The sequence below is a fragment of the Triturus cristatus genome, chromosome 7, assembly GCF_964204655.1.
Source record: "Triturus cristatus chromosome 7, aTriCri1.1, whole genome shotgun sequence".
NCBI lineage: Eukaryota > Metazoa > Chordata > Amphibia > Caudata > Salamandridae > Triturus > Triturus cristatus.
The window spans coordinates 21,819,705-21,834,831 of NC_140590.1; the positions used below are offsets into that span (position 1 = coordinate 21,819,705).

The 15,127-nt window shown below is 56.7% G+C and overlaps 1 protein-coding gene across 1 annotated transcript in view; it reads right to left on the reverse strand.

Moving 5' to 3' along the window:
• LOC146808710 (cell adhesion molecule CEACAM7-like) overlaps positions 1 to 15,127 on the reverse strand; it is a 202,191-nt gene that overhangs the window by 143,385 nt on the left and 43,679 nt on the right. The window contains exon 3 of the mRNA XM_085614783.1: positions 11,869 to 12,219. Within this exon, the coding sequence (XP_085470909.1) occupies positions 11,869 to 12,219 (351 nt within the window). The remainder of the gene's footprint in view (positions 1 to 11,868; positions 12,220 to 15,127) is intronic.

The window sequence follows — 15,127 nt, forward strand, 5'->3', positions numbered from 1 at the left end:
GGATCAGATGCAGGAGCGTACCCGGCGCACAGCTCACAATCCTCGAGCTGGGGGGTACACTTGTCGTCGTGGGGTCCGGCGGGACCAAGAGAGTCTGCAGGAGCCGCGAGTCACTCAGCTAGGCCCAGATACCAGTTCGGTGGTCTTACGATCTTCGAGGAGCCGCGAGTCACTCAGCAGGGCTCAAGCACAAGTTCGGAGGTCTTACGATCTTCAGGGAGCCGCGAGCCACTCAGCAGTGCTCAAGAGGTCTTACGATCTTCAGGGAGGCGCGAGTCACTCAGCAGGGCTCAAGCACAAGTTCGGAGGTCTTACGATCTTCAGGGAGCCGCGAGTCACTCAGCAGGGCTCAGGTGTTCCAAGGCGAATCTGCCGGACGGTCCCCGAGCGCCCCTTGTTATAGGGCGACCCCTCTTTGATGTCCGGAGTCTGTGCAGGCAGGGGTCTTGTCACCTGGGGGGTTGCTTGTTGGGGTTTCCTGCCATTGTCTTTTGATCCTTCCAGTGCCGGGTCGGGAGGAGTCCCAGACACCCAGCAGGCGTGGAGCCAGCCCTCGGGGAGGCCGGCAGGTCGATCGAAACCCACCGTTCCTCTCTCATCCCAAGGGGAGCGCGATGTGCTCCAGCCGGAGTGGCGCCTCTAGGCCAGGGTCGCGCTGGGGCCAGGCAGCCATCTTGGTGCATGAAGTGGGTACGCGGGCCCGGTGTGGCCGAAGGGAGGAAGGCCATGGACGGGGATGTCCGGGTTGGGTGCGTGTGAGTTTCTGGTAGGGAGGATCGGCTAGGCCGTGGGTTTGGGGACTGTGTGAGGTGCAGGGGTCGGGTCTAGCTATGGTGCGATGGCCGGGTCTAACATGCGTCCCCCCCAGCTGAAAGCCGGAGAGAACTACCCATCTTCTTGGGGGTTCTCTTCGCTGAGGCGGAAGAACCGGGAGAGGCCATCGGCGTTGGCGTGGTCATTCCCAGGGCGATGTTCGACGGTGAAATCCATCCCCTGGAGGGAGATTGACCACCGCAGTAGCTTGGGGTTTTCTCCTCGCATCTGCATGAGCCATCGCAGGGGGCGATGGTCGGTTTGGACCTTGAAATAGGTGCCGAACAGGTAAGGGCGTAGTTTTTTCAGGGCCCAGACTACGGCGAATGCCTCTCGCTCGATGGTGCTCCATCTTTGTTCCCTGGGCAATAGCCTTCGGCTGAGGAAGGCCACGGGCTGGTCTAGACCTTGGTCATTCACCTGGGAGAGGACGGCCCCGATGCCGTGCTCGGAGGCATCAGTCTGTACCAGGAAATCCTTAGAGTAGTCGGGGGCCTGGAGGACGGGAGCAGTACACATGGCCGCTTTCAGGGCCTCGAACGCCTCTTGGCAGGCAGGGGACCATTGCACCTTCTTGGGCTGGTTTTTGGACGTGAGCCCCGTGAGGGGACCGACCAGGCTGCCGTAATTCCTGATGAATCTCCGGTAATAGCCCGTGAGGCCCAGGAAGGCCCGGACCTCCGTTTGGGTCGTGGGTGGTTCCCAGGCTAGGATGGCGTCGATTTTGGGCTGTAGGGGGGCGACCTGGCCGCTTCCGACCTGGTGTCCCAGGTAGGTTACTGAACCTTGCCCAATCTGGCACTTGCTGGCCTTCACGGTGAGGCCTGCCTGGTGCAGGGCGGTCAGTACCCTCCGAAGGTGCTGGAGGTGCTCACTCCACTCAGAGCTGAAAACTGCGATATCGTCGAGATATGCAGCACTGAATTTTTCCAGCCCGGCCAGGACTCTATTTACCAGCCGCTGAAAGGTGGCCGGGGCATTTTTCATCCCGAACGGCATCACGCGAAAGCGATAGTGCCCATCCGGGGTGGAGAAGGCGGACCGCTCCTTGGCTCCTTCTGTGAGCGCAATTTGCCAGTAGCCACAGGTGAGATCGAAGGTACTGAGGAATCGAGCAGCCCCGAGCCGGTCAATGAGCTCGCCGGCTCGGGGAATGGGGTGGTCATCGGTTCGGGTGACTTCATTGAGCCCCCGGTAGTCCACGCAGAAGCGGAGTTCTGGCGCGACCCCGGGGGCGGCTGCTTTGGGGACTAGGACCACGGGGCTGGCCCAGGGGCTATCTGAGGGCTCGATTACGCCTAGGGTCAACATTTTTGAGACTTCGGCCTGGATACAGGACCGGACCCGATCAGGGACTCGGTAGGCCCGGTGTCTCACTGGCGGACTGTCCCCGGTATCCACGTCATGGACACACCAGTCGGTGACCCTAGGGACCAGGGAGAAGAGGTCCGAAAACTGCCCTAGGAGCTGGCGGCAATCTTCCCGTTGCTGGGGAGTGAGAGACGGGGAGAGGTTCACCCCTTCTACGGAGCCGTCCTTCTCTTTGGTGCACAGGAGATCGGGGAGAGGATCGGACTCCTCCTCGGCCCCGTCATCGGTGGCCAGCAGCAGACTTAGCTCTGTCCGCACAAAGTGGGGCTTGAGGCGGTTCACGTGAAGGACCCGGAGGGGGTCCCGGGGGGACTGGACGTCCACTAAGTACGTGACCTGGCTCTTCCGCTCAACCACTTTGAAGGGCCCTGTCCATTTATCCTGGAGGGCGCAGGGTTTCACGGGGGCCATGACCCATACCAGCTGGCCCGGCTGGAATTCGACCAGTGTGGCGTTCTGGTCGTACCAGCGCTTCATCTCTTCCTGACTCGCCTCCAGGTTGGCCTCGGCCATCTCTCGGAACCTTCGAGTCTGATTTCGGAGGGTCAGGACATACCGGAACACATCTCGGGGGGGGCCTCGAGTCGCCACCTCCCAGCCTTCCTTGACCAGGCTGAGGGGCCCCCTGACGGGGTGCCCGTAGAGTAACTCGAAGGGGCTGAACCCCAAGGACTTCTGGGGAACTTCGCGGTAGGCGAATAGGAGGCAGGGGAGCAGGATGTCCCACTTACGCCGGAGGGGCTCTTCCAGGCCCGCGATCATCCCCTTCAGAGTCCGGTTAAACCGCTCTACCAGGCCGTTCCCCTGGGGGTGGTACGGGGTGGTGAATTTATAGGACACCCCGCATTGTTGCCATAAGGACTTCATGTATCGGGATATAAAGTTGGTACCGCGATCGCTCACGACCTCGCGGGGGAAACCCATGCGGGAGAAGATTCCCATCAACGCCCGGCCCACCACGGGGGCCGTGACGGTGCGCAGGGGGATGGCCTCAGGGTAACGGGTGGCATGGTCCGCCAGGACGAGGATGAACCGGTGCCCTTGGGAAGTCGGGGGGTCCAGGGGCCCTACAATGTCGATCCCGACCCGCTCAAAAGGGGTACTGACGACAGGGAAGGGTTGGAGGGGAGCCTTGCTCTTCCCTCCGCTCTTCCCACTGGCCTGGCACGTGGGACAGGACTTGCAGTGGGCTCCTACCTCGGCTCTCATCCGGGGCCAGTAAAAGTGGGTCACGAGGCGACTGTACGTTTTGTCCTGGCCCAAGTGGCCTGCGAGGGGGACATCGTGGGCCAAGCCCAGGAGGAGGTTTCGGAAGCGTAGGGGTACCACCAGCACCCGGCCGGACCCTAGCTCCACCGACTTCTGTTCACTGTACAGGAGGCCATTCTCCCAGTACATCCGGTGTGTCCCCGTCTGGTCGCCCGCGGCCTGGGCCTCTGCCTGTTGCCGGGGCCCGTCCAGGGAGGGACAGGAAGCCTGCTCTCGGCAGAACTCTTCTCGGGAGGGGCCCCCCTCGTGGCGCCACTGGGCTAATTCGGGCAGATCGCCAAACTCGGTGACTGGGTTGGAGTCGGAAGGCGGGGGTTCGTCACTGGCGATCGACCCCTCGGGTGGGGTAATGGGGGGACCCTCTGCTGGGACCATCCTATCTTCAGGGGTCGGGGCGCCTTCGACTTCAGGGGGGTCAGACGGGCCGCCATGGATCGAGTGGTGGCGCATACCCACTCAGGGAGGCCCATCATCCCTAGATGGGTCTTGCGCTCAACCTGTCTCCAGGGGGAACTTTCCAGGTCGTTCCCCAGGAGACAGTCGACGGGCTGGGAGGTTCTCACTGCGACCTTCAGTTTACCGACCACCCCTCCCCACTCAAAGGGCACCAGGGCTACTTTACATAGGCTTTCGGTATTGTCGGCTGAGATGACAGGGCAAAAGACGTTGGGGAGGACCTGGTCTTCGTGTACTAAATGGCTAAGGACCCCGGTGATGCTGGCCCCGGTGTCACGGAGGGCTTCTACTTGGTGGCCATTGATCGTTACTAGCTGCCCATATTTCTTTGTGTTAGGGGGTAGGAGGCTCCCAGGGACCATCTCTCTATCTCCTAAGGATACTAGTGCCATAGCGGCGGGTTCCCACTCCTCGGCCTCCTCAACCTCCTCCCCCAGGGCTACATTGGCGATCTGTCTAGCAGGGGGTGCTGCCTGGGTGGTGCGTGGGGCCATGGGGCATTCAGGGTCGTTGGCGTAATGCCCGGGTTTCTGGCAACGGAAACAAGTGACGTTTACCCGGTGCCCCCGTCTAAGGGGGGGGCGGATACAGCAGGTGGGGGTACCGGGAAGGGTGGAGATTGGGACTTCGGGGGACTAGCTTGGGACTCTCTCTGCCCTCCCTGGTTTCCCCCCCCCTCTCTGGCGGGGTGGGCCCTGACTGGCTCGGGGGTACTCTCCTACAGGGCCCCGGGAGACCCGGGTGTTGGTCCAGCGATCCGCCTCGACAGCCAGCTTTCTCGGGTCCGTGAGCTTGCTGTCGAGCAGATGTTGGCGTAGTTCTACAAAGCAGTTGGCCGCCAGGTGTTCCCACAACATAAGGTCGGTTAGTTCTTCCAGGGTGGTTACCTTGCTGCCCTTAATCCAACCATCGAAGGCGCGGCTGAAGAAATGCACATATTCCACCCAGGTGGTACCCGGGATCTTCCGGCAGTCCCGGAACCGCTGGCGGTACATCTCCGGGGTGAGGCCGTACCTTGTGAGGAGGGCCGCTTTCATGTGTTCATAGGACGTTTGCATGGAGGTGGGTAGGTCGAGCAGGGTGTCTCTTCCTTCGCTCAGGAATCGTCCCCATAACCCAGCCCCCCAATCTTTCTGTGGGACCCGATGGGAGGCCATGGCGACCTCGTAGGCCCGAAACCACTGCTGAATGTCATCATTTTTATAATATTCTTTGACCACATCCTTGGGGATGTGGACCTTCTGTTCCGTCGGGGCGGCTGCCTCCCGGTTCCCCGGGGGCCGCGCTTCTTCGTTCCTGGCTTTTAGTTCTATTTCCTTTAGGCTGCGTTCATGCTCCAGTTGAAGTTTCTTTCCCTCGTGTTCTCGCTGGAGTTTCTTCTCCTCCAGCTCTCCTTGTACTCGTAACTGTTCTACTGCTAGCTTTTTCTCTGCTAATTTCAGCTCGCCCTCAATTTTGAGTTTCGCTAATTCGAGCTCGTGATGGCGACTTTTTTCTCTGTCTGCGAGTTCCTCTGGGGATAGGCCCCCGTCGGGTACGAAGCCTCGCACCTGGTTGTTGCTGCGTTCTCCTTGGGACGGTCCAGCTTCGTCGTGGGGTACCCCTGCTCCTTCTGGCCGGGAGGCCCCTGAATCCACCCAAGCTTTCAGTGCCTTTTGCATATCTTCTTTGGTGTTGAGACCAGTGGTAGCGATTCGGAGTTCCTTACAGAATTGTTTTAGTTCTTTGTGAGTGTACTCTTCCAGCTGTTCCACCTGGAACACGGCACTGGCGTCGTCTTCTACGAGAACCGCAGCGTTTCCTTCTGCCATCTTTGTCGGTAGTGCGTCAGCCGTTCACGGTACGATCTCTAGATTATGGGCCCGAATCCCATCGCTGCCACCAATGTTAGAAGGCGACCTCAGAGGGGCCCGGAGGGGGCCCTGACTGCCCTGAGACCCACCCTCGAGGTATCGTAGCCGGGCACTGGCGGGAGACTCCCCAGGGGGAGGAACCTCGTATCTAGGATCGCACACTCTGCACCACACGACAGAGAGACACCACACAAGGAGTTCTTACGAGCAGATCTTTATCAAGTTAGAGTAGTAGGATCCTTATGATCTGCACGGCAAATATGTACAAGCAGCGCATGGGCTCTCAGAGTCTTGGAGGGGGGTAGCGGGACAGTCTTTGGGGCTATGGATCAGATGCAGGAGCGTACCCGGCGCATAGCTCACAATCCTCGAGCTGGGGGGTACACTTGTCGTCGTGGGGTCCGGCGGGACCAAGAGAGTCTGCAGGAGCCGCGAGTCACTCAGCTAGGCCCAGATACCAGTTCGGTGGTCTTACGATCTTCGAGGAGCCGCGAGTCACTCAGCAGGGCTCAAGCACAAGTTCGGAGGTCTTACGATCTTCAGGGAGCCGCGAGTCACTCAGCAGGGCTCAAGCACAAGTTCGGAGGTCTTACGATCTTCAGGGAGCCGCAAGTCACTAAGCAGGGCTCAAGCACAAGTTCGGAGGTCTTACGATCTTCAGGGAGCCGCGAGTCACTCAGCAGGGCTCAGGTGTTCCAAGGCGAATCTGCCGGACGGTCCCCGAGCGCCCCTTGTTATAGGGCGACCCCTCTTTGATGTCCGGAGTCTGTGCAGGCAGGGGTCTTGTCACCTGGGGGGTTGCTTGTTGGGGTTTCCTGCCATTGTCTTTTGATCCTTCCAGTGCCGGGTCGGGAGGAGTCCCAGACACCCAGCAGGCGTGGAGCCAGCCCTCGGGGAGGCCGGCAGGTCGATCGAAACCCACCGTTCCAGGGAGGCGCGGAGGTGTGATAGAAACTGCTCCTCCCTCTCTCATCCCAAGGGGAGCGCGATGTGCTCCAGTCGGAGTGGCGCCTCTAGGCCAGGGTCGCGCTGGGGCCAGGCAGCCATCTTGGTGCATGAAGTGGGCACGCGGGCCCGGTGTGGCCGAAGGGAGGAAGGCCATGGACGGGGATGTCCGGGTTGGGTGCGTGTGAGTTTCTGGTAGGGAGGATCGGCTAGGCCGTGGGTTTGGGGACTGTGTGAGGTGCAGGGGTCGGGTCTAGCTATGGTGCGATGGCCGGGTCTAACACCGGCAAACATCCAATACACCCGAAGAAATCTCCCTTGAAGTGAAGGAGTCACTTTCCTGCACCTGCAGGCACAGCAACGAAGCTGACCGGTCTGCTGTTTCTGAGCTCCTACGGACTTCAAAAGGTTTAGCAACACATGTAGTGAGTCTGCAACTCCCTCAAGGCCTGCACTGTTTTCACAGCAAGTTTGAAGACAGTATCCCTTGTGTGAACCACTGGAGCAGTACCCTGTGCACTGCGTCCAGGTGCAGTTGCCAAGGCTTGTTGACTCTCTTCACCAGACATCTTCGGGCTCCAAGAAGCTCCAGACTCAACCATCTCTTACTACCAGGTTCTGCATCCTCACCTAATCCTCAGCACTGTGAGCATCCATCATTTGTGAGCTGCTTGAGGTCCTCTTGCGACTCCTGTGCCTTTGGCCCGTGGGTCTTCCTGAGGGTCTTCTTTGGCTCCAGTGGGCTCTCATGCCTGCCCTGACTTACCTGCTCAATGTGAGTCACTTGGACCTTGCTGGTCCTAACACTGCACCTTTTTCATCTACTAGGTTTGCTGCCATTGCCAAGGCTTGTTGGTGCTCCCCACAGACAACGACCCCCTGGCATACGATGTGGGACAGCTTGTGAATGGCTCCTGTTCTTCCACAGCATCACTTGATCTGCACAGCTGCAGCTTCAATGGCACCGTCAACTCTGCTGCATCTCCGACATTGGTGGGCATTCCTCTTCCGTGCCTCTTGGTCACTCCTGAGTGGCATAAACTTTTTCCCCTCTGCTTGCAGGTACCTCTCATCTTAAATCCACCTTTGGGTTCCACGGGACTCTTTCACCTTCTTCCCCAGTGGCATCTTCACTGAAGTCCTCCATTGTGGTCTACGGCGGTTTCTGACATCACATTGCACCCATGCTCCCATCTTCCCTGGTGTTGGTATCCTGGTTCCCAGAGTATCCACGGGTGGGGTGACTCTCCAACCTTCCATCATCCACAGGGTTTCTTCAGGGTCCTCTGGGAAGGGTCCTTCTTCTTAAAAACTGCAACCCTGAGGTACCCTTGACTTCTATTGAGCACGCCGCGTGTTCCCATTTTGCACACGGCCTCCGTAGGATTCCACGGTACTTACCTTGGAGGGTTCCTTGGGTCCCCAGCTCTTCTACGGCTTCTGGGTACAGTCTCGACTTAGGTCGTGGTTCACATTCCACTTTATTAGTATATGGTTTGGTCTCCCCCTGGAGACCACTGTGTATTTGTGCTACTTACTTGTTCCCATGTTGAAGTATTGTGGGCATTGGAATTACATCTCTGTGTAGGAGAAATTGCAATGTGTTAGTGAGTGATTATAATAAATACATATTTTTATAACTACACTATGTGGTTCTTTTTCACTGAACATGCACTGTATGATTAGTACTGGTAAAACAAACTGCTTACACTCCTTCTGGATTAAGCCTGAAGGCTGCTCTCCACAGCTACCACTTAGAGACCTTTCTATGGTTGTCTAAGACCACTAAAAGTACTATAAGGGCTGTCTGAATTAGTGCAGGGTGCTTCACTTAAATATGTGTGCACCATATACTAAGCCAGTCTCCTACTGTCAGGCTGTCTGTAAGGTTTGTTCTTTACAGGCAGACTGTCACCTGTGTCCACTTCATGGGTACACCAGGTGGTTTGACTAGGAGTCAAAGGGAACATGGGCTTGTACTGATTGAGGACCTTCATGCAACCAGCTTGCTGCTGGTCAGTGAGGCTACCTGCCAAGGCTATTCCTTCCACTGACCCATCAACCATGGTTCTGAGAGAGGAGATCATGGAGAGGGACACTTTCTTCCTCCTGTCCCTCATCAGTGGCCATGAGTAAGCTCAGTTCAGCCCTGTCTACAAGAGGTTTCAGGCAATTCACATGAAGTACCCTGTGGGGACCCTTTTGGAGTGCCTAGGTCAACCAAGTAGGTGGCCTCACCTTTCTTTTCATGGATTGTGTGGGAGCTATTCCCCTTGCCATGGAGGGCTGCTGGGGCCACAGGCTCCAACACCCCAAGTTTCTGTCCTGGCTGATAAACAGTCAGTACAGCCTTTTGGTCATGCCAAGCTTTCTCAAGCTCCTGGCTGGACTCAAGGGGCCCGAGTTACAAAGTTAAACTGAGACGAAAGTCTAACTTTACAACTTTCGGTATTCACAAAGGGCATTTACAAGTAGTAAAGTTAGACTTTCGTCTCAGTTTGACTTAAGGTTTGGTCTTAAGTTTAACTGAGACTGGATTTTGGTCTCAGTTAAACTTAAGACCAAAACTTAAGTTAAACTGAGACAAAAGTCTATCTTTACGACCGTCGGTATTCACAAAGGGTATTTACGAGTAGTAAAGTTAGACTTTTGTCACAGTTTTGGTCTCAATTAAACTTAAGACCTTCAAAGCATAAGTTGGGTGCAATTGAATAAAAGACCTTTAGTGGTTAACATCCGCCTTGCGTAAACTATTACTGGAACATGCTGCTCATTTAAAGTGACTTGAGCATAGGAACAAATGTGCAATATACTTGTGAGAATATCACTAGGATAAGGTGCTATGGTGCCTGGGCTCTGCCTGGTGCCAGTCAACAAGGATATTGCAAAGTGCGCCGTTCTAGTCTTTTCATTCATCCGTGCAATCCAAGATGTCAGCGGACCTTCTGCAGGGGCGCTCCGGCCTTTCGCATCGACAGATTTGTTTGCCTTCATCACAGCTTATCTCTGTCGCCAAATTCAGAGCCTCCTTCTCTACTCTCTGTGGGTATTTTACCACCAAGTCCTTCAACCGAGGATCACTGGGATGAAAGAAGCTACAACCGCCTCGCTGCATGGCCTTATTCTTCCTTCAGTAGATGTCATCCCTAGAACGGATGGACGACCTCCAAGGGGGCTTTCACAGACATAACCCATGGACCATATCTTCGACCCCCTGTCTGCACCATCTGCAGGTACCCTAGAGAGGCTCAAGAGCCGGAGTAAGGAACAGGCCTAATGCTGAGCGCACTGAGGAAGTCCTCGTGGACAGGGGGCAGCCAGGGGTGTGTCCCTGTTCCTTTCCTTTTTACTCTCTATATTAATAATCTGGAGAGGGTGTTTGTAGAGGAAGGCAGGGACATCCCCCAACAGCTCATGGACAAGTGCCAGCCCTCCTGTGTGCGGATGATGCAGTCTTAATGTCCCGCAACCCCTAGGGTCTTCTGCTTTTGTTGAACATCTGTATCTAATTTTATGGGAGCGCTGGACCTCAGGATATACCATGATTAGTGGGCCCCAGCACCCCCTCTCCAACCCTCGCCAAGGTTGGCTTCACCTAGAGGGAGCTATATTAAAGCATCAGACCAGTCCCTTCTTGTATTTCGTGGACATTTTGATTCTGATGGCTTATGGACCAGCAAACTGCCATCAGATGTAGCTAATCTGAGCAGGCTACAACTGGCCTTTTGAATGTTTTCTTCAAAGTTAGGAATGCAACCCCTGGAGCAGAAGAGTATCATTTACTGGGCGAAGCGTATAGTGCTGCCCACCTATGTGCAGACGTTGGGGGGCACATAAACCAGCAGAAATTACAGAGGTCAGCACATTCTTGTCTTTGCAGGATGCTACCTCTTCCCACATAGATGTTACATAAAGAGCTGGGTCTTTCCTTTCTGGAGGATCTTGGTACAATTCGTCCCCTGGTTTTCTGGCACTGGGTGTGGACTAGGGAGGAGGCCAAACTCTAGAGGCTGATAACACGGGGCTCTCTCACTCTGCATCCGGCACTGCGCACCCCTGGTTGAGGGATATTCTTTGTATGAAGAGGGACAGACCTCATTTGTTCAGCGATTAAAAGTTATTAAATCAGATTAGCAAAGAGGAATTTAAATCTTGTTGTCTCAAAATGTTTGAAGAGGAAAAATACTACAATGAATGTCAGAAAATGAGTGTCTCCCCCAACGCCGAAGGCTTCTTGGCGGCACATTTTACATCTCCAGCACAGGTGTGTGCTAACCGGGTTGAGATGTAATGCGGTCCACCGGTTAGTGAACTTCCCAAAGCGACGTGACTGGTCAAAAAAAGGAGTATGCTGTCCCTCCCTGTGATACTATTTCAAAACAATTCACCGTGCACTTGATTCACCGCGCACTTGATTCACCGTGCACTTGATTCACCATGCACTTGGTTCACCTTGCACTTGATTCACCGTGCACTTGATTCACTGTGCACTTGATTCACCGTGCACTTGATTCACCGCGCACTTGATTCACCATGCACTTGGTTCACCTTGCACTTGATTCACTGTGCACTTGATTCACCGTGCACTTGATTCACCGCGCACTTGATTCACCATGCACTTGGTTCACCTTGCACTTGATTCACCGTGCACTTGATTCACTGTGCACTTGATTTACCGTGCACTTGATTCACCGCGCACTTGATTCACCATGCACTTGGTTCACCTTGCACTTGATTCACTGTGCACTTGATTCACTGTGCACTTGATTCACCGTGCACTTGATTCACCGTGCACTTGATTCACCGTGCACTTGGTTCACCGTGCACTTGGTTCACCGTGCACTTGGTTCACCGTGCACTTGATTCACCGTGCACTTGGTTCACCGTGCACTTCATTCATTATGCACTTGATTCACCATCCACTTGATTCACCGTGCACTTGATTCACCGTGCACTTGATTCACCGCGTACTTGATTCACCGTGCACTTCATTCACCATGCACTTCATTCACCATGCACTTCATTCACCGTGCACTTCAGTCACCATGGTTGATCTGATCTTTCTTCTCCTCTGAGGTTCTTTCTCACAATCCTCAGCAACAACCCATGGTTCATGATTCAGGAGGTGGTGAAGATGGATGAGGCAATGAGCAGAGCTTACCGTAGACTCTTAGCTGCCGGGTGAGCGTTGATGGTAGTCCAACATATGGTATTAGGTGCACCGTGTAGTTGCCGGTGTCACTTGTCCGCAGGTTTCTGATCTGTAAGGACCCATAAGGCCCCACGAACTCGCGCCCTGTGTACTGAGCACCATTGTTCTGGATGGAAGTCGGCACAATGTATGTGATTATCCGCTGAGCATCGTCCACCGCTGTCCCTCTGAACCAGGAAACGGTCAGTATATCCGCAGTGACCGGGGCAGGGAGGGTGGCCGTCTGTCCCACCGCAGCTGTGACCACCTCCGCCCCGGGCCCCTGCCCGGCCATCAGCTGGATCCAGACACTCAGCCAGGCTGGAAGGGATAGAGACCAAGGAGACATTTAAATACAAAACGGTCCAAAACCACCAGTCAGAGAGGGAGGGAGGGAGGCGTAGGTGCTGGAAGCAGGGGTGCTAGGGGTGCTGGGGGTGCTGGGGGTGCTAGGGGTGCTGGGGGTGCTAGGGGTGCTGGGGCTGCTAGGGGTGCTGGGGATGCTAGGCGTGCTGGGGGTGCTAGGGGTGCTGGGGGTGCTAGGGGTGCTGGGGGTGCTGGGGGTGCTAGGGGTGCTGTGGATGCTAGGGGTGCTGGGGGTGCTAGGGGTGCTGGGGATGCTAGGGGTGCTGGGGCTGCTAGGGGTGCTGGGGGTGCTAGGGGTGCTGGGGGTGCTGGGGGTGCTAGGGGTGCTGGGGATGCTAGGGGTGCTGGGGCTGCTAGGGGTGCTGGGGCTGCTAGGGGTGCTGCGGGTGCTAGGGGTGCTGGGGGTGCTGGGGGTGCTAGGGGTGCTGGGGATGCTAGGGGTGCTGGGGGTGCTGGGGGTGCTGGGGGTGCTAGGGGTGCTGGGGATGCTAGGGGTGCTGGGGCTGCTAGGGGTGCTGGGGCTGCTGGGGGTGCTGGGGGTGATGGGGGTGCTGGGGGTGCTAGGGGTGCTGGGGATGCTAGGGGTGCTGGGGCTGCTAGGGGTGCTGGGGCTGCTAGGGGTGCTGGGACTGCTAGGGGTGCTGGGGGTGCTAGGCGTGCTGGGGGTGCAAGGGGTGCTGGGGCTGCTAGGGGTGCTGGGGGTGCTAGGGGTGCTGGGGGTGCTGGGGGTGCTAGGGGTGCTGGGGATGCTAGGGGTGCTGGGGCTGCTAGGGGTGCTGGGGGTGCTAGGGGTGCTGGGGGTGCTAGGGGTGCTGGGGGTGCTAGGGGTGCTGGGGCTGCTAGGGGTGCTGGGGCTGCTAGGGGTGCTGGGGGTGCTGGGGGTGCAAGGGGTGCTGGGGGTGCTAGGGGTGCTAGGGGTGCTGGGGGTGCTAGGGGTGCTAGGGGTGCTGGGGGTGCTAGGGGTGCTGGGGCTGCTAGGGGTGCTGGGGGTGCTGCATGCTGGAGTTCAGAAGGTGAATGAGCAATAAATATGCCTTGAAATGTTGTCTTGCTCTTGTCACATTTGCTGTGTGTTCAGAGACAGAGGTCAGATGCCAGGCTGTGTTTTCTGATAAACAGCTGCTCATGCATTTCTCACTGGGATGGGTGTTCACTTCCTCTGACTTTCAAAGTGAGAGGATTTTGTGAAGTCAGCTTTGTGACAATCTTGCTGGAGTGCAGGGAGCGTCATAGGAAAGGCAGTCAGATGTCAATTGTTTTCAAACATCACAAAATCCAAATACCTGTAAATGAGATATACAAATATTTCCAAAATATCAACAGTTACAAAAGCACAAAGTGCCATTTCAATGAAAAATGTGCCGTGTGTAAACGACAGCACGCTACTACGCCAAGCTTTAGTAACATATTTGTGACGGTGGGCTCCAAAATGCACCACCGGCTGTGCGCCACGCCCTCATCACTCTCCTGCTGAATGGGCGTGGCTCATTCTTTATACTTCTTTATAGCGTGGGTTTTTCATAATCCCTCTGACTTCAGTGAGATAACATTGAGAGCAGCTCCCCCTACTTTGAAAATGGTTTCCGCGCCACTGGACAGAGAAGTACCACCATGAAATGCAGTGGCCTGACATGGCAAGTCTCTAGGCTCAATTCACAAAGGGCCTCCGCACTCGTGGCAGAAGCCCCGCAGTCGTGGGGGAGTCACTGCACTCATGACAGAGGCCCCGCAGTCATGGGGGAGTCTCCGCAGGTGTGGTTGAGGCCCCGCAGTCATGGGGGAGTCTCCGCAGGTGTGGTTGTGGCCCCGCAGTTGTGGGGGAGTCTACGAACTCCTGGTAAAGGCTCCGCAGTAGTGGGGGGAGTCTCCGCACTCGTGGCAGAGGCCCCGCAGTCGTGGGGGAGTCACTGCACTCATGACAGAGGCCCCGCAGTCATGGGGGAGTCTCCGCAGGTGTGGTTGAGGCCCCGCAGTTGTGGGGGAGTCTACGAACTCGTGGTAAAGGCTCCGCAGTAGTGGGGGGAGTCTCCGCACTTGTGGCAGAGGCCCAACACTTGTGGGGGAGTCTCTGCACTCATGGTGGATGTCCTGTAGTCTTGGGGGAGTCTCTGCACTCATGGTAGAGGCCTCACAGTTGTGGGGGACTCTCTGCAGTTGTGTTGGAGGCCCCTCAGTTGTGGGGAGTCTCTGCACTTGTGACGGAGGCCCAGCAGTACTGGAGGGAGTCTCTGCACCCGTGGAGGAGGCCCCGCAGTTGTGGGGGAGTCTACGTACTCATGGTGGAGGCCGCTAGTAGTGGGGGGAGTGTACGCACTCATGGTGGAGGCTGCTAGTAGTGGGGGGAGTCTCCACACTCGTGGCAGAGGCCCTGCAGTCGTGGGGGAGTCTCTGCACTTGTGGCAGAGGCCCCGCAGTCATGGGGGAGTCTCCGTATTCATGGCAGAGGTCCCTCAGTTGTGGTGGAGTCTCCGCAGTTTTGTTGGAGGCCCAGCAGTAGTGGAGGGAGTCTCCGCACTCGTGGCGGAGGCCCAGCAGTCGTGGGGGAGTCTCGCATTCGTGGCAGAGGCCCCACAGTTGTGGGGGAGTCTCTGCAGTTGTGGTGGAGGCCCCACAGTTGTGGGGGAGTCTACGCATTGTGGTGGAGGCCCTGCAGTCATGGCAGAGGCCTCACAGTTGTCGGGCAGTCTCCACAGTTGTGTTGGAGGCCACGCAGTTGTGGGGGAGTCTCTGCACTTGTGGAAGAGGCCCAGCAGTAGTGGAGGAAGTCTCTGCACCTGTGGCGACGGCCCTGCATACATAGAGGAGTCTCCACACTTGTGGTGGAGGCCCTGCAGTCGTGGGGTAATCGCTGCACTCAAGGCAG